The 21,378-nt window shown below is 35.2% G+C and overlaps 1 protein-coding gene across 1 annotated transcript in view; it reads left to right on the plus strand.

The window, feature by feature from the left end:
• LOC136028707 (muscle-specific protein 300 kDa-like) overlaps window positions 1-21,378 on the plus strand; it is a gene marked incomplete in the record, with an annotated part of 463,479 nt that overhangs the window by 369,850 nt on the left and 72,251 nt on the right. Inside the window, 4 exon segments of the mRNA XM_065706609.1 lie at window positions 11,076-11,254; window positions 15,814-15,987; window positions 17,271-17,459; window positions 18,656-18,997. Coding sequence (XP_065562681.1) covers window positions 11,076-11,254; window positions 15,814-15,987; window positions 17,271-17,459; window positions 18,656-18,997 — 884 coding nt within the window.

A 21,378-nucleotide genomic window follows, 5' to 3' on the forward strand; every position in this document is an offset into this window, starting at 1 on the left:
TACGTTAGAAAACGGCAATATCTACCGACTCATATGTTGTTCAGCAAGACTTTTTTTCTTTTCTGCAAAGTAGGCTATCTAGTCTGAAGTAATCATTCAAAAGTGGCCAAAAGAAGAAACAAATTTAATTTGCTCTTCTTTCTCGTTTTGCAATAGTTTTTATCCCAAAAAAGGGAAAAGAACAATATTGAACTAGCATTGATTATGATTGGCTATAAATGCCACGGGCTAACCTAAGTTTCGATGCTACTGCTGTGAAACTAAATCAATTGAAATTTTTTTTTCTGTTAGAAGTAAAAAGCTGTTTTGAAACTTAAACCAAACACGAAATTATTGTTTCGCGCTTTATGCATTGTAGCCTATATCTCGTATACTAGCTGACATATCCGGACTCGTGTTATTTCTCTACATTTGTGTAATTCTCCCCCCCACACACACAAAAAACTAGGGTTTTAGAGACAATACAAAACTGACTAAAAAGAACTGATGTTCTCTCAGGAGCGAGAAGTCCTTTGGTGACTAAGTCTTCAGCAGGGATACAAGGAACTCTTCGTTATTGTATTCTGTGAGTGTTTCCTTCATTGGGGGTATGATAGTGTCGTATATAATACAGAGTTTTTCTTACGGTACCAAAGAGCAAAGATAAAGCTGCTTTTCAGATATCTAGATATCTCTGCAATGGTTAAGGCGAACACGAATTTTTGGCCCCCGGATAACGGAAGTCCATAAATTTTATATATACAAGGCTCTGAATGGTCTTTTCTCAGCCATAATATTGATAACTTTTTGTACTGAATTAACAACACAATTTTTCTATAAAAAAAATTCAAGCAATTTTACTTTATTAGATCAACTGTGCTTACTTATCATTTAACTGCAAATATATACATTTACTGACAAACCAATCTTTTCAAGAGAGGATTTTGCTTTATTAACAGTCTCTGCTAGACCATTTGGCCGACTAAGAAGCAGCAGGTCATCAGCGTGTCCACGATGAGATGGTTCTATTGCAACTGAACCCTGCGCAACTGAACCCATTTAACTAGCCCCAGGTGTAACTGAAACCCCACTTAACTGAACCTTTGTGTAACTGAACGACTGTAGATAAATTTGAATTTATCTACAGTGACCTGAACCCTCGTACAAATGAACAACCGTGTAGCTAAATCCCATTCAGTTGAAGCCTCATGCAGCTCAAGAACCTCCATGTAAATGAACCCTCGTTTAACTGAACCATTAGAAGTGCCGTCCTAGCCGAGTCGGTTGGTGCTCTGGATTTGGGATCCTTTGTCTGAAAGGACGCGGGTGTACCCAATTGTTCAGTTTGGGACGGGAGTCAGTGGCGTGACTCTGTAAGCTTAGCCAGAGTCGACTCAGTTTTAAATGGGTACCTGGAGAAATCTGGGGAAGGTAAACAGGAAGGGTGTGTGAAAGCACAGGATGGTTGGCCCCCAACCCCCCATTGCACTTCCTGGCTGAAGGGCCAAGAAACGGAGATCAGCAACGCCGGTAGGGACTGTAAAGCATAATGCCATATCCTTTACCTTACCTTTATTAGAAGTGAAACCCATAGAACTGAACTTTTGTACAACTGAATCCCCTGTCAATGTGAATCAAATCGATTCAACTGAGCCCTCATGTAAATCAACCTCTGTGCAAGTGAATCTTCGTTTAACTGACCCTTGGAACTGAATCCTCGTGCAACTCAACTCCCGCTTAACTGAACCCTCGTGCAACTCAACCCCCGTTTAACTGAATGGGCACGATCTCTGTTGTGGTATAAAAAAGGTGGTAGAGCTTATAAAATCCATTTATATAAGCCCACTTATGATTGCTTACTACCTTTGATTCAGTATTATCATCATTGGGAAAAAAAGAGGAAACAAAACAGTTCCTTGCTAAAATACGATTTTCATTCGATTTTTAAGCGGGGAAACTATAAATATCCAGTCAAGGGCTATGGATCGCACAAAATCGATTGTCTATCTTAGAATTTTGTATTCCTTGGTGTTCTGGCGCTCATTGGCTAAAAATGATGTTTTTATGGCACGAAATGAAAGAAAACAACACTTTGCTGTGGGGAAACAAATATTGGAATTTCTGCTTAAATGAGCTCTTTCCCAAAATTCTAGGATACCGGTTTGGTCTTATCATCCCGTACAAAAAAGTGATTTTCCTTATTGCTCAAGGTTGGGAAAAATAAGTCTCCAGTTCATTGTTTTTGTCAATGCTGATACCAATGAAATACTTTTAGTTCGGTTTTACATCGTATTTGAGGGGCTCCAGGATCTTTTCGAAAATTCCCAGGACTTTTTTTATAACTACAAATTATTATTCAGTCTGAATCAGTATCCGAAGGAAATGTTCTCATCGAGCACTTTCTAAGAAAATATGCCTTTAAATTTTTGGTCATAGTGGACTATGGTTTGTCCTATACTAGACTCAGCTACTGCTGCAACTAGGATATATCAGGGGTGGCTGGCGGACCTTATTAAATACGCAATGGTACTAGTTACAGCATTCGAAGCTATTTATGCCTCTGTCAAACTTTAACGACTGAGATTAAATTATTCCGGTAGAACCAAGGGAATTTATTTCAGGAAGAGATGAGACAGGGTGTGTCTTCAAACCTCCAAAAAGCGGTGAACTACGTTTCAGGCAGGAACAAATATCTGAACGATTCAGGGCTGCTTACCTGTCTTGTCCACTGAATATTCTGTATAAGACATTTGTGTGTGAATCTTGCTTCCACCTCGTGTTCTAGTCTTACATAGTTGGGACAACAAACTAATTTGAGATGGTACGCCTGGTTAAGCAAACACATAGCCTAAGCAAAAATTGGTTAATTTACACTACTTAATTGTTAGGCCATTTTAATTTGACAAGGACAGGCAATACATCACTTCTTTAGTCTACTGTTTCCTCATCACGTCTCTTGAGGTTTGTTCACCGTTATATTTTTCCGCGCCTGGGCTTTCAACTAGTGATTTTGTTGAATTTTGTCTAGTGAAAGAAGCATGATTAGTGTTAATTCAATTTTAAGAGTTTACAGTAAAGTGATAGAATGGTGACTCGAAGGATAATTACAAAAGCATCAAGTTCAAAAAGTTTACACAGGGTTAAGTGGTACTATCCAGCTCCATTGATAGGTAAAAATTAGATCACTGATAAAGTAATAACAGATTGCATAAGCTCGTGGTTAATTTATTTTTGTTGACCACATCTGAAGGAAACATTCCAATCGAATGAAAGTAGTTGGCTATTCTTGATCTGCTGCAAAACCGGCTTCTCTGTGTGTACTCGGAGACAGTCAGCTTGGTCTGAGTGAGATAAAATACTATGCAAGTGTATTTTAATTAAATATTTAGTATATAGAGTTGATTAAGTATTTTATGTGAGGTGTTCTGGGCGGCAATTATATTTTGGTATATTTCATTATGATGAACCTACCTTCAATTCTGGAGTGGGGTCGCTCAGGCTAAGCTGATTATCTCTGATTGCACACAGAGAAGCCGGTTTTGCAACTGATCAAGAACAAATAATCGGTATAATACATAAATACCTTGGGCTCTACTAATACTTTGTTCCCTTGTGTTGCGACCGCCCGTAATTTATATTTAGTTTGTGCTGTTTTTGATCTCTTAAAAGTTCATGGTCTGCATTGGACAACCACGGGCATGGGGCTTTTTGGTCCCAGAAATGCACCTTATTTAAGAGATACACCTTATTTAAGAGATACACCTTATTTGGAAGATATGCATGTTTCAACAAGTTTAACTAGCTTTAAGTGCAGCAGTGTTTCCATTGCACACCAAATTTCATTGTGAAATTTACTGAAAGAAAATTTACCTTCGGATATCTCCCCGAAAATCAGGTTTCTTTCTTCCTCGACACACACTTTTCACAAAAAGGTTACCCGCTGAATCCTGCAAGTTTGTTTTAATTCATGCATAAACGATTTTATGCAACCTGACCTAATTTGTCATGATGAAAAAGATAATTTATAGGCATATGTGTGTGTGTACCACAGTATATGACACTTACAGTGATTTAATGAAGGTCTACAATTACAAATTTGGTCCGGAATGTATCAAAGGTTTCAAGAATTAATAAACATATTTGTCTCTCAGGACTGTTTTAAGTACCCTATTGTTCGTATTTGGTGCTTTGAACAAAAAAAAATTATTATTTGAATTGGCAAATTGGTGATTTGAAATGGCAAAAAGCCGCTATGTACGTTGGAAATCTCGAGATCCTGAGGGAGGAATACGACAGTGGAGCCCCGTTCCTTCGTTCTACATGCTTGCTCCTACCTCCAGCTGTGGGGTTTACTATTTTTATTCTGTCTGCATTTTTGACGAGGTTTCTAGCAGAGTATGCTTGTAAATAATTATTTTCATTTAGAATTTTCCACGAATCATCTTTATTGAACACCGATGGTAAAGCATTTCTTTATTTTTTGTACCACATATATTATTGAGTATCCGCTTCATATTCCAGCTCCATGGCTGTAAATTGCCTTGGCCCTACACTTTGACAGGTTTTTTCGACTTTTTAGGGAGTGAATAAAATACGAATATTTTTTAAATTTAATTAGCTTCTAAATTTCATTGTGCATGAAAAGGAACCAAACATACTTGTTTTCTACAAATTATCGAGGGTAAGACTCAGAAAGATCAAGGAGGCACACTCGTGCCTCTATAAAGAGGCGACCCACGACAATGTTAAGCGATCTTCGGTTCCAGTGGTCGCAGAGGGATGGGGAGGGATGCATTTCGTAGCCCGAGCTCCAACTAAGAAACCTGCAAAATTTCATCCCCCTCCAACTTTTCCTTCATGGGGAAAATCTGGCCGAAAGTTTCGACCCGTCAACCCCAGCCCCCCTTTAACGTTGTCCGATCGGGCTGAAATTCACAAGTTAAGGTCCCCTAGGGCCCAGGAGCTTATCCGCGAAATTTCAGCTCGATCCGATAACTCCTTCCCTGTTTTCCAGAAACCACGCATAGCCACTTAAAATTCATTTTCTTTTTTTTTTTCTAGACGCCTACAGGTCACATCCGACATCGGATCTGGGTGTACGAAGACTCATTCGATGCAGAATTCTCCGAGTAATTTTCCTGGAAAGTTTCGTAGGAAAATCTTAACCCCCCGAAAGTTTCGACCCCCACCCCCACCCCCCCTTTTAACGTTGTCCGATCGGGCTGAAATTCACAAGTTAAGGTCCCCTACGGCCCAGGAGCTTATCCGCGAAATTTCAGCTCGATCCGATAACTCCTTCCCTGTTTTCCAGAAACCACGCATTAGCTACTTAATTAACGCATTTCTCTCCATAAGAGCCCATGTTAATTTGAAATTTTTAAAACTTATTGAGAAGTTATATTTACACACATGCAAGTGATTAGCTCAGTCGGTAGAGCGTGGGACTTTTAATCCTTGGGTCAAGGGTTCAAGTCCCTTACGGGCGGTTTTTTTCACAACATCAAAAAAATTTTGATAACACCTGGACAGCTTATCATTTGAGAGATAACAGAATATTAGCTTCTTATGAGCAAAAGAAACATTTCGGTCATTCTATCTATTTTTTTTCTATTTTATACAATGATTTAAAAGCGGGGGGGGGGGGGTTCCTCTCCTAATTCCTGTATGAGGAGTACAGGAATTATTAAATTACATCCACCATGGATTGTAGAAAAACGTACAGAATTAATATGAAAAAAAATTAAACCTGTACAAAAGAGTCTTTAAAAGCGGGGGGTTTGCCTCTCCTAATAGTCTTCTTATAGTCCTAATAGTCTAATAGTCCCATGTTAATTTTTGAAATTCTTAAAAGTTACGAATATCAACATTCAAGTACATCAAAATAATCAGCTCGGCACGGCGAGAATGACTGCAAGCATCATAAAAATCCAGCTCCATTCCAGAAATGCACGAGTTGACTGGAGCTGTAAGATACATGTCCAAAAGAACTGACTTTTGACCCTGTTGGGGACTTTGCAACTGGGGCAATCCTCAGCGATGTCCAAAATAAGTGTGATATAAATGTGCTTTAAGTATATATTTTATAGCCTTTAAGTGCTCATTGCCAATTTTTAGGTGAATTTTCAAATGTTTTGAAGAAGTTTAAGTTTTTCTCGATTTAATGAAACGTGGATATTTACTTATTTTATATAAATAGTTGCTAAATAAGATAAATAATATATAATTTACTATAATTACCTAAAGATGTTTCCTATATGAGAAGGCATTTTTAGAATAAATTCTTTATTATAGGCTTTTGGACGTAGCGATCAAAATAAAAGTGTATAATTTTGTTAACTCCTGGACTGCTTATCATTTGAGAGATAACAGAATATTAGCTTCTTATGAGCAAAAGAAACATTTCGGTCATTCTATCTATTTTTTTTCTATTTTATACAATGATTTAAAAGCGGGGGGGTTGGGGGGCGGCAGCCACCCAACTTCCTCTCCTAATTCCTCTACGAGGAGTACAGGAATTATTAAATTACATCCACCATGGATTGAAGAAAAACGTACAGAAATAATATGAAAAAAACTTCGTTTTCTTAAAGAGTTAAAGAGGCTGCGTCCCAAAGTCGAACCTTAAAACGTACAGGAATTAGAAGAGGCAATAGGGGGGCTGCCGCCCCCCAAACCCCCCGCTTTTAAAGACTCTTTTGTACAGGTTTTTTTGTGGGGGGACTTCATTGTTACTAATTACTAGTTTCGGCGCAATGGTTCTCCTGTCCTCTTGTGTTTAACATTTTTCGAAGTTATTCCATTATTCGTTCATTTCAATTTTTTGTTAATTAAAAGAGGGCCTTTCCGAAGCCAAGAGCGGGGGGTTAGCAAAAAAACAAAAAACCTGTACAAAAGAGTCTTTAAAAGCGGGGGGTTTGGGGGGCTGCTAATTCCTGTACGTTTTAAGGTTCGACTTTGGGACGCAGCCTCTTTAACTCTTTAAGAAAACGAAGTTTTTTTCATATTATTTCAAATAAGGAATATGCTAAATTTACTAGATCGTTTATATATTTTACTAATTTTATTTATTCTGTCTATAAACTTAGTAAATCACGGAATAGCCATGATAAAAATGTAAACGACAAATTTATGGAGAAGGATTGAGCCCATCCCAAGAATGCTTCCTCTAATATGTCATTTTCAGTGGAGATTCATCTGCAGTGCGGGGATTGGGACCTGTACATACCTCAAGGTTTTTAGTAGATATTCAAAAATAAGCCTTTATTCCAGAGATTAAATAAAAAAAACTAATTTTTTTAGCTGAAAGTAAGGAGCGACATTAAAACTTAAAACGAACAGAAATTACTCCGTATATGAAATGAGTTGTCCCCTCCGCAATCCCTCGCTCTTTACGCTAAAGCTTTAAATTGTTTTAAAAAGTAGAATTGTGGCAGAGTCAAACTTTAGCGTAAAGAGCGAGGGATTGCGGAGGGGACAACTCATTTCATATACGGAGTAATTTCTGTTCGTTTTAAGTTTTAATGTCGCTCCTTACTTTCAGCTAAAAAAATTAGTTTTTTTTATTTAATTTCTGAACGTTTTTGAATTAATGCATGTTTGGTTTTGGCTCTCCCCACATAAACTATTAAAATGAAATTTGTATATTAATTCTTTTTTTGGCTAAATGCCTTTCTCTTAGTTTTGATCAGACGATTTTGAGAAATAAGGGGTGGAGAAGGAGGCCTAGTTGCCCTCCAATTTTTCGGTTACTTAAAAAGGCAACTAGAACTTTTAATTTTAACGAACGTTTTTATTAGTAAAAAATATACGTAACTTAAGAATTAACTTACGTAACAAACTTTCATAACCTTATATTTTTATTATGTATACGAGGGGGTTTGTACCCTCGTTAATACCTTGCTCTTTACTCTAAATCGTAAGTTTTGTCCCAATTCTTTAAGAATGACCCCTGAATCAGAAAGGCCTAGAATAAATAGTTGAAATTACTAAAAATACTTTAGCATAAAGAGCAAGGTATTTATCTCCTCCTAAATACCTTGCTCTTTATGCTAAAGTATTTTTAGAACCCCTCATATGCGTAATAATCTCTGTTCGTTTTAAGTTTCAATGCTACTTCTTCCTTTCATTTGAAAAAACGTTTTCATGTTTATTTTTCATTGTTTTCTTATAGTAATGCTAGAGAATCCTGCGCCCTTGTCATTGAATTTTTCTTTCCCTATGACAGATTCCTCCAAGGAAAGATCCTCCAACATAGCCCCCTCTCCTCAGCCCCACCCCCAAACAAAATAAAATCCCCCTGAAAACGTCTGTACACTTCCCAATAACCATTACTATATGCAAACAATGGTCAAAGTTTGTAACTTGCAGCCCCTCCCCCAGGGATTGTGGGGGAGTAAGTCATCCCCAAAGACATAGTTATTATGGTTTTCGACTATGCTGAACAAAATGGCTATCTCAAAATTTTGATCCGTTGACTTTGGGAAAAAAATGAGCGTGGGAGGGGGCCTAGATGCCCTCCAATTTTTTTGGTCACTTAAAAAGGGCACTAGAACTTTTCACTTCCGTTAGAATGAGCCCTCTTGCGACATTATAGGACCACTTGGTCGATACGATGACCCCTGGGAAAAAAAATAAAAATAAAAAAAAAAAAAAAAAATAAACACGCACCCGTGATTTGTCTTCTGGCAAAAAATACAAAATTCTACATTTTTGTAGATAGGAGCTTGAAACTTCTACAGTATGGTTCTCTGATACCCTGAATCTGATGGTGTCATTTTCGTTAAGATCCTACGACTTTTAGGGGGTGTTTCCCCCTATTTTCCTAAATAAGGCAAATTTTCTCAGGCTCGTAACTTTTGATGGGTAATACTAATCTTGATGAAACTTATATATTTAAAATCAGCATTAAAATGCGATTCTTTTGATGTAGCTATTGATATCAAAATTCAATTTTTTAGAGTTTTGGTTACTATTGAGCCGGGTCGCTCCTTACTACAGTTCGTTACCACGAACTGTTTGATAATGCATTTGAATTTAATCACTGCAGTGCTTACTGAATCAGTCCCTTTGCTTTATAATTTTTTTACTCTGTCATTGCAGATTCTTTTTAAAAGATATTTCATACCTTATATTTGGGTAAGTAAATCCGTAACATCTTTAAAAGCTTATTTTTTCTACCTTTTTTTACAGCTATACTTAGAATAGGATATTTTAATCGTGTTTCTAATGTCGAGTCAGCGAGTGTTTTCAAAAATCCTGAATTTGTATGTCATCTTTTCGACTAGAAATAAAGTAAAGCAATCCTGGAAAACAGAGAATCAGTTGTAATTGAGTAAGCTGACTGTGGTTTTCACTTTTGAGCATTAAATTAACCTAGAGATATAATGGTACAAGTTTATTCTTCGGCGGTTTTAGGTAATAAAAAATTATTTAAATTGGAATTGACAGCGTTTGTTTGACAGTCTTATTTTTAGTATCTTTGCTAGGTGCAATAATTATGCGACATTTTTTAACTTACATCCATTAGGTCAAAATAAAGCATTTCTTTTATCTACTTTATGATAAAAGTTGAAAAAAAAGACATGAGAAAATGAGAACTTTTGAGTGACGAGCTACTCGCAGCTCATTGCTGAAAATTGTTATGTTACACTCTTTTTAATTTTTCTAGATGGAGTCTCTCAGAAAAATATTCGGAGTAATCTTCCTACGCCTTCTCTCTTTATCCAAAGCATAATATCGGAAAAACAAGTAGCCTATGATAGAAAACACGTTGCGCAAGACTCAAGCCTTTATTAAGGCTAAAAATTTTAATTTGCATCCAATTTCAAGAATGTACAGAAGTTTGCATCCCATATCAAGAAATCGCGAATAGCCGATGCGATCTTGGGCGTTTTTTCGGGAGGGGGATAACTTCTGAGTTAAAAAGGAAAAATTGTTGGTTTTTACCTTTTCTGCATTTTTTTTTATATTGTGGAAAATAAATAAATCAAGCTATTTTATTTTCTGAACCAAAAATAATACATGGGAAAATAAAAGTAGATATATACATGGGAAAATAAACGTAGATATTTTTTTAGTTGATGTGACAACAGTATAATGGTGCCTTTTGCTAGCTATATAATGCACAAAAAGTATGGGCTCACAAGACAAAATGCTACAAAATATTGATATCACATGACATCACAATTAGCTGAAATAGGGCTTCCCGACCATCCCATTTCTCCGCGTTTCCAAAGCAGAGAAACTCACCTTTGTTACTAGGCACCGTGTCTCTGCAATGAGCGCGCCTGGGTTTCCTCTAGCTAGAAGTTGAGCTTTTTTTTAATCTAGATCCTATTCATACCAAAGTGGCCTTTAGGGGCCATTTAAGCGCTTTTTTGAGACGGTTGCGCATTGAATTTTCGAATTGGCGCGTTTTTTAGGGGACAAATGGTTCATTCGGTGCATTTTCACTACAAAATAAAGCTTTTGGAGCATTTTCACTACAAAATGAAGCTTTTGGCGCATTTCCACTTTTAAACGGAGCAAATTTAGATTAAGGAAATGGAAACACTGAGCCATACCTGATTTTCACCCCCTAAGCGTAGCACCTGGATATACATTAGATTATTTCTATTATCATCTTTAGAAATTCTTTTATTATATCACATAACAGCTTCACACAGACACCGCATACGGTTATGCTCTTAAGCATAAGAAACCCCTATTTCATACCACACCTAGTATAAAGATTTCACCATTTAAATATTTTACCCCACCCTCGCCCCTCTCTTCTCTTTTTTTTGAGCTCCTATTTTCAGTTAAATAATGATGAATCCTATCAACATACGCAGAAGAGCGGGGCGCATCCTTCCTACACTATTTACCTCTCATTCGTTTGATATTTTTTCCTTCAACTCATATTTTCTTTCAGTGTTAAGGCTAGCATAATCTGCGAGTAGCTCCGCATCCCTCTCAAAATGGTTGTTTGAAAAACTATAAATATGTCCTAAAATCCTGTTTTATTTAAGATGAATTTTTGAAGACTATTTGTAATTTGGTATACCTGACAAGTTATGACTTTATTATTTCTAACTTTTGACTAAATCGTTTTCTAGGTTTGATGGTATCTCCGACAGGCTTAATGGATGATGTGGAAAGCCTTAAACGCCGATTGAAAATTTTGAAAAAGGATATTGAAGACGTTGCCAATGCTTGTTCTGAAATTGATTCTATTAAACAAGATCAAACGTTGCAGTTGACGTCTGTCGCAAGTGAACTCCAGGATGCAAGACAGGTACCATTTTGTATTTATTTTGAAAGCCCTGGCTCCTACTTTTTGTTCCATAATGCTGGATTTAGGTAGACATTTACAAAATGTGATAATAGTAATAATAGTATAATAGTAAGATAGAATGACGTTTTTTTTAGCACCATAAATAATACAAATTATAAATTTAAACGTAGGTCCCATAAAAAGTTAAATTGACGGTAGGATATTGGAATACATATTTATTATTGAGTACTATATCCAATAATTGGCATCCCAGTTGACAGAAACACAATATCAAACACCTGCCGAAGAACATATCCGAAAGATACCGTTACCAGAAATACAAAACGAAATCTTGCGTAATATCTAATGACGTTGTCTGAAAGCTAATGTGCTGCTTCTTCTGCAAACTTCTTGGAGACACTGTAACTCACTTATGGTCAAAACCCCAGAAAAATTTTGTACCTTATTTGCATCATTTACGTCACATTCCACCCTTGCATAGCTGATTAACGCTACGTTGACAAAGGCGATGCAGAGGTAACTAACTGCCTGTTATATATTATATACCTATATATGCGATCAGCTCACGCATCCAAAGCGTGAAATCAGCGGCATTTCAATGTTTTCCCCCGGTGAATTGTTTGTGATTAAACAAAAAAAGGCAGGTTTTTCAACTGAAAGTAAGGATCAACATTAAAACTTAAACGAAAAGAAATTATTACGATACGGAGAGGATGCCCCCTCCACAATACGTTGCTCCACGCAAATGCTATTTAGAATGTTGAAAAAGCTATCCTATCCCAATTTGATGAACCTTGTGTTTCACTATTTTTGTTCGTAAAGGATTGGGATGCAAATTCATACTTTAGCGTAAAAAGTAAAGTATTTAAGAGGGAGCATCCACCACACCCACCACTGAAAATTCCCCAAAGAAAATTCGCCTCTCGAAAAAAGGTTTGTTTACTTCCCAATAACAAATACTAGGCCTATGTGCAACCTGGATACACTTACACTCTTTTCATTTATTTAGATCGTAAGGGCAGAAGTAGTAACAGTAGTATCTCCAAAAGTTTCAACTTAATACCCCCAGTTGTTTTCAATATATTGCTGAGGTGTCTTATTAGCAACCATAAATACAATGCCTTTTGATTTATTATAAAGCAACATTTAGCTTTGAAGCATAGTTGGCCAATTGCACAATTCTATTAGATGTATTTCGGGAAAATACGAAGTTGGGGGCGGGGGTATTCAACCTCCAATCACTCTGAATCTTAAAAAGGACCCTAGAACTTCTGATTACCATCCAATCATCCACCTCCAAAGTTTATACGATTACCCTTTCAATATATACCATATATGTCCGTACCTTTCAATTTATTTGAAAAAAATGGCTATCCAACATTTTTGATTGGATATGTTTGGGGGAATGACAGGCGTTAGAGGGACGTTAGTTGCTCTTCCAATTAGTCAACTATAAAAAAGGGCACTAGCCCTTTCAATTTCCAATCGAATGAGTACTTTTTGAAGGTTCTAAAACAAAATGACGATGTTAAAATTTCTATTAGATGCGTTTCGGGAAAATATTAGATGTGGGGGGTATCCACCCTCTGATAACTCTGAATCTTAAAAAGAGCACTAGATCTTCTGATTACCAATCCATTGAAGCCCCTCTAAGGTTTATATGATCACGTTTTCTATATAAACCTCATATGCCCCTAGAATATAACTTACAGCCCTTGCCCTGAGGGTTGTGGGAGGGGGTTCATCCTCAAAAGATATAATTTCCAAACCTTTCAAATATGTTGAAAAAAATGGTCATTACGAATTTTTGATTGGATATGTTTTGGGAAATGGCGGGCGTAGAAGGATTGTTAGTTGCCCTCCAATCACTTTCACTATTAAAAAGGGCACTAGACCCATCAATTTACAATCGAATTAGTCCTTTTCGAAACTTCTACGACAACTCCTTCAATACGAAGTGCCCTGGTCTAGACAATAAAATAATAATAGTACGTTGTGCCCACATCGCTCTTTACGTATACAGTGCTATTGCGATGCCTATGATCATATCCACGATCATAATTATTTGTTTCCGACTTCTCTGCCACCCTTTTTTGAAAACCTCATTTACCGCAAAATCAGCTGCTAAGACTGTTATTTTAAATCCTTTTAGTACTGCCTGTAACTCTTCACCTTGGTTCCAAATTGCCGAAATGTTTTCTCTTCTTTTTTTATCGTTCTCTGCAACTTTATCGCGATTTAATATCGCGAATTTTTATAATATATTTTTGCTGAATGGATTCGAAGTAACAGAAATAATATAAGCCACTTTGGATTTGGAGTCGGAGCTATGTAAACACGTAAAGGCTGGAGTCAAGCTAAATACTTTTAAATGCTACTAAAAAGTGGCAATAAAAAACAAAATTAATATTGTAAGCTAATTATAAAACAGTTCGTGGTAACGAACTATAGTAAGGAGGGACCCGGCTCAATAGTAACACACTCTAAAAAATGGAATTTTGATACCAATAGCTACATCAAAAGAATCGCATTTTAATGCTGATTTTAAATATATAAGTTTCATCAAGTTTTGTCTTACCCATCAAAAGTTACGAGCGTGAGAAAATTTGCCATATTTTAGAAAATAGGGGGAACATCCCCTAAAAGTCATAGAATCTTAACGAAAATCACACCATTATATTCAGCGGATCAGAGAACCCTATTGTAGAAGTTTCAAGCTCCTATCTAAAAAAATGTGGAATTTTGTATTTTTTGCCAGAACGCAGATCACGGATGCGTGTTTATTTGTTTGTTTTTTTGTTGTTTTTTTTCCCAGGGGTGATCATATCGACCCAGTGGTCATGGCTCATTCTAACGGAAATGAAAAGTTTTAGGGCACTTTTTAAGTGACCAAAAAATTGGAGGGAAAAACGAATCAAAATTCTGAGATATCCATTTTATTCAGCGTAGTCGAAAAACTTTATAACTATGTCCTTGGGGACGACTTACTCCCCCACAGTCCCCATGGGACAATCTACAGTTACAAACTTTGACCAGTGCTTACATATAGTAATGGGTATTGGGAAGTGTACAGACGTTTTGGGGGATTTTTGGTTGGGGAGGGGTTGAGGAGAGGGGGATATGTTGGGGGAGCTTTCCATCGAGGAATTTATCAGGGAGGAAGAAAATTTCCATGAAGGGAGGGCAGGATTTTCTAGTATTATTAAAAAAAAATGAAAAAATAAATATGAAAAGTTTTTTCAACTAGAAGTAAGGAGCAGCATTAAAACTTAAAACGAACAGAAATTATTGCGCATATGAGGGGCTCACCTCCTCCTAATACCTCGCTCTTTACGCTAAAGTATTTTTAGTAATTTCAACTATTTATTCTACGGCTTTTGTGATTCAGGGGTCATTCTTAATGAATTGGGACAGAATTTAAGCTTTAGTGTAAAGAGCGAGGTACTGACGAGGGGGTGAACCCCCTCATATATGTAATAAAAACATGAGAATACAAAAGTTCGTTACGTAAGCTAATTTATAAGTTACGTATTCTTTTACTAATAAAAACATTCGTAAAAAATTAAAAGTTCTAGTTGCTTTTTTAAGTAACCGAAAAATCGGAGGGCAACTAGGCTTCCTCCCCCGCTCCTTTTTCTCTCAAAATCATTCGATCAAAACTATGAGAAAGCCATTTAGCCAAAAAAAATAAATATGCAAATTTTGTTGTAATTATTCCTATGCGGAGAGCCAAAATCAAAACATGCACTGATTCAAAAACGTTCAGAAATTAAATTAAAAAAAAACAAGTTTTTTTAACTGAAAGTAAGGAGCGACATTAAAACTTAAAATGAACATAAATTACTTCGTATATGAAAGGGGCTGCTTCCTCATCAACGCCCCGCTCTTTACGCTAAATTTTTTTACTATTTAAAAAAGTAGAGTTGATAGAAAGAGTCAAACTTTAGCGTAAAGAGTGGGGCGTTGAGGAGGAAGCAGCCCCTTTCATATACGAAGTAATTTCTGTTCGTTTTAAGTTTTAAAAAAATGTAATCCGTTTACATAAGAAGTAACAAAATTCAAAATAAATAATTTTAACCAACTCCTAAGTTTTTAAATTTCTGTTTTTTTTCTACTTTCAAGTTTTTTTCGATTCCTTTTTTCAAGCATGTTCACTTTGGGCAAAAAATCTTTTTCAGTCAATTTTTCCAGTGAAGCTGCATTCACTTACTTCGCAAATATTTTCCATTATTTTTTCTGCTTTTTCATTATCTTCGGCTCCCTTACTGTTGTAAAATATTCAGCTCAATTAACCACGTTTTTCTTTTTTTCCATTTCCTTTTTAATTTGGTTAAGTTTCTATATAAATGCTTCTTGACTGTGATATTTTATGGTAGTAGATTAGGCACTACACTTTCCTGAATTGTCAAATTTTGTGTTTTATTGTACATTTTTCGATGATAATGATACAATGATACGAGTTATAATGATACGATGATAATGATACGAGTTAGTATATAACTAAAACGATTATATTAAACATCTGTTTCTGTCATTAACCCACATCCTCTTCATTCTAGACTCTTAGTGCGGTTGAAGAAGAACCAGAAGGTGAAAGAAGAGCAAATCAACTTACAGCGTTGCGAGAACAACTTAAAGCATTGAGTAATGCAGAACGAATTCTAGAAATCAAAGGAAAAAAACCTGAAGTAGTTGCAGGAATACCTCACGACTCTCTGATACAAGCTCTTAAGGTGGGATGTTGTTTTTTTATTCTTCCAAGGCTCATTTTCTAAATCTCTCTTCCCAGGCAAATGGTTTGGACATAACTAGTATAATTGGAAAAAAAAAATAAAATTATTCAATGAGGTTTGATGATGAAGTATAAACCTCTTATGTATCATTTCGGGGTCATCTACTGTGCACTGCTTACCTGGTATTACTTTATTCCCCTGTTTTATCTTTTCTTTCTCCTTCTAGCCTTTCATTTTATAGCTCTCCAATCTGTTTGTATTTATTAGTTTACTTTTTATCATGAGCTCAATCCTTATTTTTGTCTGTCAGAACAATTACGAACTCTCCTCTCTGTTAGGATGTATCATCATCATTTTTTATTTTTTTTTTGTTTAGTATTGATTGAGTTAAGCCATTAAACTTATTCGTTCATTTACTTTACCAGTGAATAAAGAAAATAGAAAATATTTTGAACAAACAAAAAAAGAATCCGTGAAAGGATTCTTAGGACCAGAAAATGTAATACAGTAAAATGTACTGAGCCAGTCGATGCTGCATGCTGAGTTTCAGAATGTAGGCTCAAATCTCAGCCAGACAAAGGATACTGCATAAATCTCCTAAAGTGCACGTTCACGACCATTTACACATTGATTCCTCAGAATATTGCCTTAAAACTTTTTAAGAAGGGTTTCAATCGCTTTAAAAGTAGATCATTGCCAAAACTAGTGGCAAATTGCCATTATTGATTGTGATGGCAATCTTGTTATATACTGCATGTAAAAACCATATAAAAAAGAGTACCATTGACTTAAAAAAAATATATCAATCTTTTCGTGGAAACCCTCAAGTAGTGGTAATAAACGTCAAATATAGTACTGACTGAGACTCTCCCACCTCTAATATTTTTAGGAATCAAAGCTTAACATGTAAGCCTAAAATATGTAACTCTAAGTATTGACGCTCTTTTAAAATATATTCATTGCATTTTGTTTTTCTGATGGTATACAAGATCTAACCCCTCCTCCCTTTAAAATATAACAAATTTAGAATGATTGTATTGAAATACGTATTTTCTTTTCACTTTAACAAAAGGTGTTTGGTATTGATGGACCAAGCTTATAGGCTTAAAAAGTTAACAGTTTAGCATAACCACTCTATAGGAGAGTTTTTCTAGTTGAAGCGTTTATCACAATTTTTCACGTTTTATAAAATTTCAGCATAGAAATGCTGTCATCAATATGGTTTAGAAATTAGTCAATTAAATTGTTATTATTATTTCTTTTAAGTATTATTTTATTTCTAGGATTGGCAGACCGTTTTCAAAGAAACATTTGCAAGCTATGAACAGCTTTGTCTTACATTACTTAAGACTGAAGACCAGAAGGGGGTGGTTGAATCCTGGAAAGACTATTTGATGAGTATTAATGATTTTGTCGAGCAGCCTATACCACCTGCTTATGAAAACCTCAGTGAAGAAGTAAAGAAATGTGAGGTATGTTATTTTCTCTTTATATAACCTCATCTTTCTTTTCTCTCGTTTTCTCCTTCTTCCACTTCTTATGTACGAGTATGGTAAAGATAGCGAATTTATACTAAACATTGCTTTTTCAATATAGACAACAATGATACAATTAAGCATTGATTACTCAGTTCTTGTTCAAGATTTCATTTCAGTTTTTATGTATTTTCTAGAATGATAATTGATAGTGACCTTAGGGATTTCATGCATGTTGAATTTCATAGCATTGTTTCAAATCAAGATTGCAAACCTTTTAGCCAAGCATAACTCCGGCTCCTTGTAAAAATTAGCCAAATTTTCTTCGTCAACTTAGTTAATCTTATATATTTGGAATCACCATAAAAAAGCCAATTTTTTTGAACTATATAACTTTATCAAATTCCTTTTTTTGGGAGTCTCGGTAGCTCTTATCACAAGACACCTTTTACTTATAGTTGGTTGCCACAAACTGTTTGATCTGAGATAGATTTGGTGCTTCACTTTTGAAAGATCCTTCATTAGAAGCTTTGAACCTGACTTACTTTGTTAGAGGATGTTCTCACTCTCTGAAGTGATATTTTGTGCAGCCCTTGGACGTGATATATGATGTAGTTGGTTTGGTATTATGCTGAAAACTATGCTCCTCAATTTTTAGCTTTCTTTCTTTAATTTCTTTAACTGTTCTGACGGTGTTTTTCTCCAATGTACTCTATATTTTATGTTAAAAATTATTCAACAGGGAAATGTGCAAAGCATCCATCATTAGGTTAAAAATTTAAAATAAAGAAATAATAATTTATAATTATTTAAGGTATATTAGTGCACGAAATGTTATGCATTTTAAGCAAAAGTCAGGCGTCTAGCTTAGGGTTTCCAGTTAAATACACCCCGAGTTGGCATACCCCTTTATTCCTCTTGAGTATTGTTCTGCATTTAAACCATCGAAAACACTGTTCCTTTTCGTCACTTATTGTAAAGTGGGGACTATATAGTTTAGAAAGAAAAACGAATTGTTATTAGCTCAAGGTTCTTATTGGTTTAAATGGTGTGTCCACACAATATATACTGGATTGCATGGGCGTGCAAAATTGTACCCTTGGTAGGATTTTACTTTAACTTTTATTCATGATCTCGTTCTGTCAGGGTGTGATTTATATTATTGTATTTTACCCACAAGTTTCGTTTTTCAGCTTCATGAAATCCTGCTGACTCGCCAGAAAGCTCTTTTACAGCTTCAGCCTCAGGTAGTTCGTCAACTTAGTGCTCTGGAAGGTGTGCAAGAGGCTTGTCAAATCTCCCATTCCGATGATTCTTTAACTCTAGCAAACCTCCATAAAATTCATGATCAAGCTATTGATGCTCTGAATAAAAAGCATGAGGACCTGTGTGATAGATTAAAATTGTGGGACATGTATAAGAACTCGTTGAGGACTGTACTTAAGTGGTTAGAAAATTTAGATGCCGAAAAGGCCAGCTTAGAGTTGAGAAGGCTACATGAAAAAGGGGTACCGTCGCTACTGAAAAGAGTTGAGGTAAGATAAATTCAAATAAATATTTTGTTTGTTTTAATATTTGGACATTCATTAGTCAAAAATGTAATAATCCAGATTATTTTTTTAAGTACATTTTGATCGTCCGTCTTTGTATCGTTGTTCATATTTTTGACTGAACAAAAAAAAGTATTTTTTATTTTTGTTGATCCAACAATTGTTCATATTCAAACTTTAAAATAGAATTAAAAAAAAATATGCCGCAGCTGATTCCAGCTGAGCCTTTTGTAAACTATTCACTTTACAAATACTCCTTCACATGCTCTTAAATGTAATCTTGGTTAGTGTTCATTCGATAATAATAGAAACCTCAGATGTTATGCAAGTGGATAAAAACTGTAAACATGCCGTCTGAATGAAATTCATACACTTCAACCACCCATGGCTCAATCCAATACAATTGCACTTTGCCTACACATAATTGAACCACAAGACTCAAATCTGTGTTAATATCTGGTTTTATGACTTTTAACCTGATTAAGATATGTTTGGAGTCATGGTTTGTTGACTATATGCTGTATTCAGATTTGTATGCTGAATTTCCCGTTGCTGAGTTTTCCGTTGATGAGTCCTCTTTATTCACCGTCATAATTTCGTCATAATGAATTTTCAGTTGTGTATGTTGAGTTTCGCTGTGTTTGCCTTTGCTGGTATTCCCGCTAATGAATTGCCCATACTGACTCTGGAAATATGAAATTTTTTAAGATTCTTAAAATGTGAAGGCCTTCTGTTGTCAAACGGTGAAAATAATCTGAAGAAATGAGAAATTTCGAAGCAAAATTGTTATCCTTGAAATAAAAAGGGTTCTGTTTTAAAACCAAAAATTAAAAGTGTCAGAAGTGCGAAAATTCTTTGAAAAGTTGAACGACTTGGCATCTGAAAGTTTTCATTTCTCAAGGTTCGAAAAATAACTTGAAGGAATGTGGAGTTTGATAAAGAAAGTGTGACTTTTGAGATATGAACAGATTAGTTTTCTAAAAATTTAAAAGGTTAGAAGACAGAAAAAAAAAATTGTTCAGGTTTTTCAGTTGGGAAGGCTTTTGTTGTCGAAAAAAAGAATTGTGATATTTAAAAAAAAAGCTGTGATTCTCAAAATGCGAAGGGCGAAATTTGTTACAAACTCTGAAAGTTAGCAAAAAAAAAGTGTGATTTATGAAATATGAAAGGCTTAGTTATAAAAATATGACAATTCAATGGCTTAGAAGGATGAAAATCAGAAATTTGCTGAGATTCTTGAATTGGAAAAGCTTTTGTTATCAAGATTAGAAATAAGAATTGTGATAATCTGAAAAAAACTTTGATTATTAAAATACAAAGGACGAAATCTATTGAGATTTTTGGGTTGAGAATTGTTCTGTTTTTGAAAGTTGGAATAAAAACTTTGAAAGTTGGCAAAAGGGTATGATTCTTGAAATATGAAAGGCTCAGTAATCAAAATAACAATTCGAAGGGTTAGAAGAAAGAAAATGAGACATTTGTTGAGATCCCTGAAGGGCTTATGTTGTTGAGAATTGAAACAAGAATTGTGAAATTTTAAGAGAAAGCTGTGGTTCTTGGAACATGAAGGGTGTAGTTTGGTAAGATTCTCGAATTGGAAAAGGTTTTTTGCCGAAAGTTGAAATAAGAAGGTATAAAAAGTTTGAATGTGTGAAAATTCTTGATTCGTGAAATCTGAAAGATTAAGTTATAAAAATATGAAAAATCAAATGGTTACAAGGAAGAAAATGAAAAATTTTCCGAGATTCTTGAAATGGTAAGGCTTTCGTTGTCAAGAATCGAAGTAAGAAATATAAAAATTCAAAAAAAGCTGGGATTCTTGAAAAATGTAGGGTGGAATTTGTTAAGATTCTGGAATTGGTAAGGGTTTTGTCATCGAAAGATTAAATAAGAAATGTGAAAGGCTTAAAAATTTCTGGTATTTTGCCTTTCCTGTTGCTGAGTTTTCAGTATTGTCTCGTGATACTTGAATTGCGCCATATTCGATTTCCTTAATGGATCTTGGAGCAATAGTTTCTTGTTTTCTGGTTTTTGACTTGATTTATGTATATGTGGAGTGATGATTTGTTAAACATATGCTGTTTTCGTGTATGTATAGTGAGTTCCCTGTATTGTCTTGAGAGGCTTGAATTTCGTCATAACGACTCGAGAGGAATCAATTTTGCCAGACTGAGTTATAAAGTTTTTTGGGTATATGGCATTTAATTATAAATCAAGAAGTGAGTATTGCCCTTGTAAATTTACATTGTAAATGTAAATTTGTCCTTTTAGAGTTGGAGGGAGGTTACCTTTCATGATGGTTTTAATAAAATCACACTCGTAAGAAAGACAAAATTGTACTTGAAGGAAAATATAAAATAACTAAA

This window comes from Artemia franciscana, chromosome 1 (genome assembly GCF_032884065.1).
Source record: "Artemia franciscana chromosome 1, ASM3288406v1, whole genome shotgun sequence".
NCBI lineage: Eukaryota > Metazoa > Arthropoda > Branchiopoda > Anostraca > Artemiidae > Artemia > Artemia franciscana.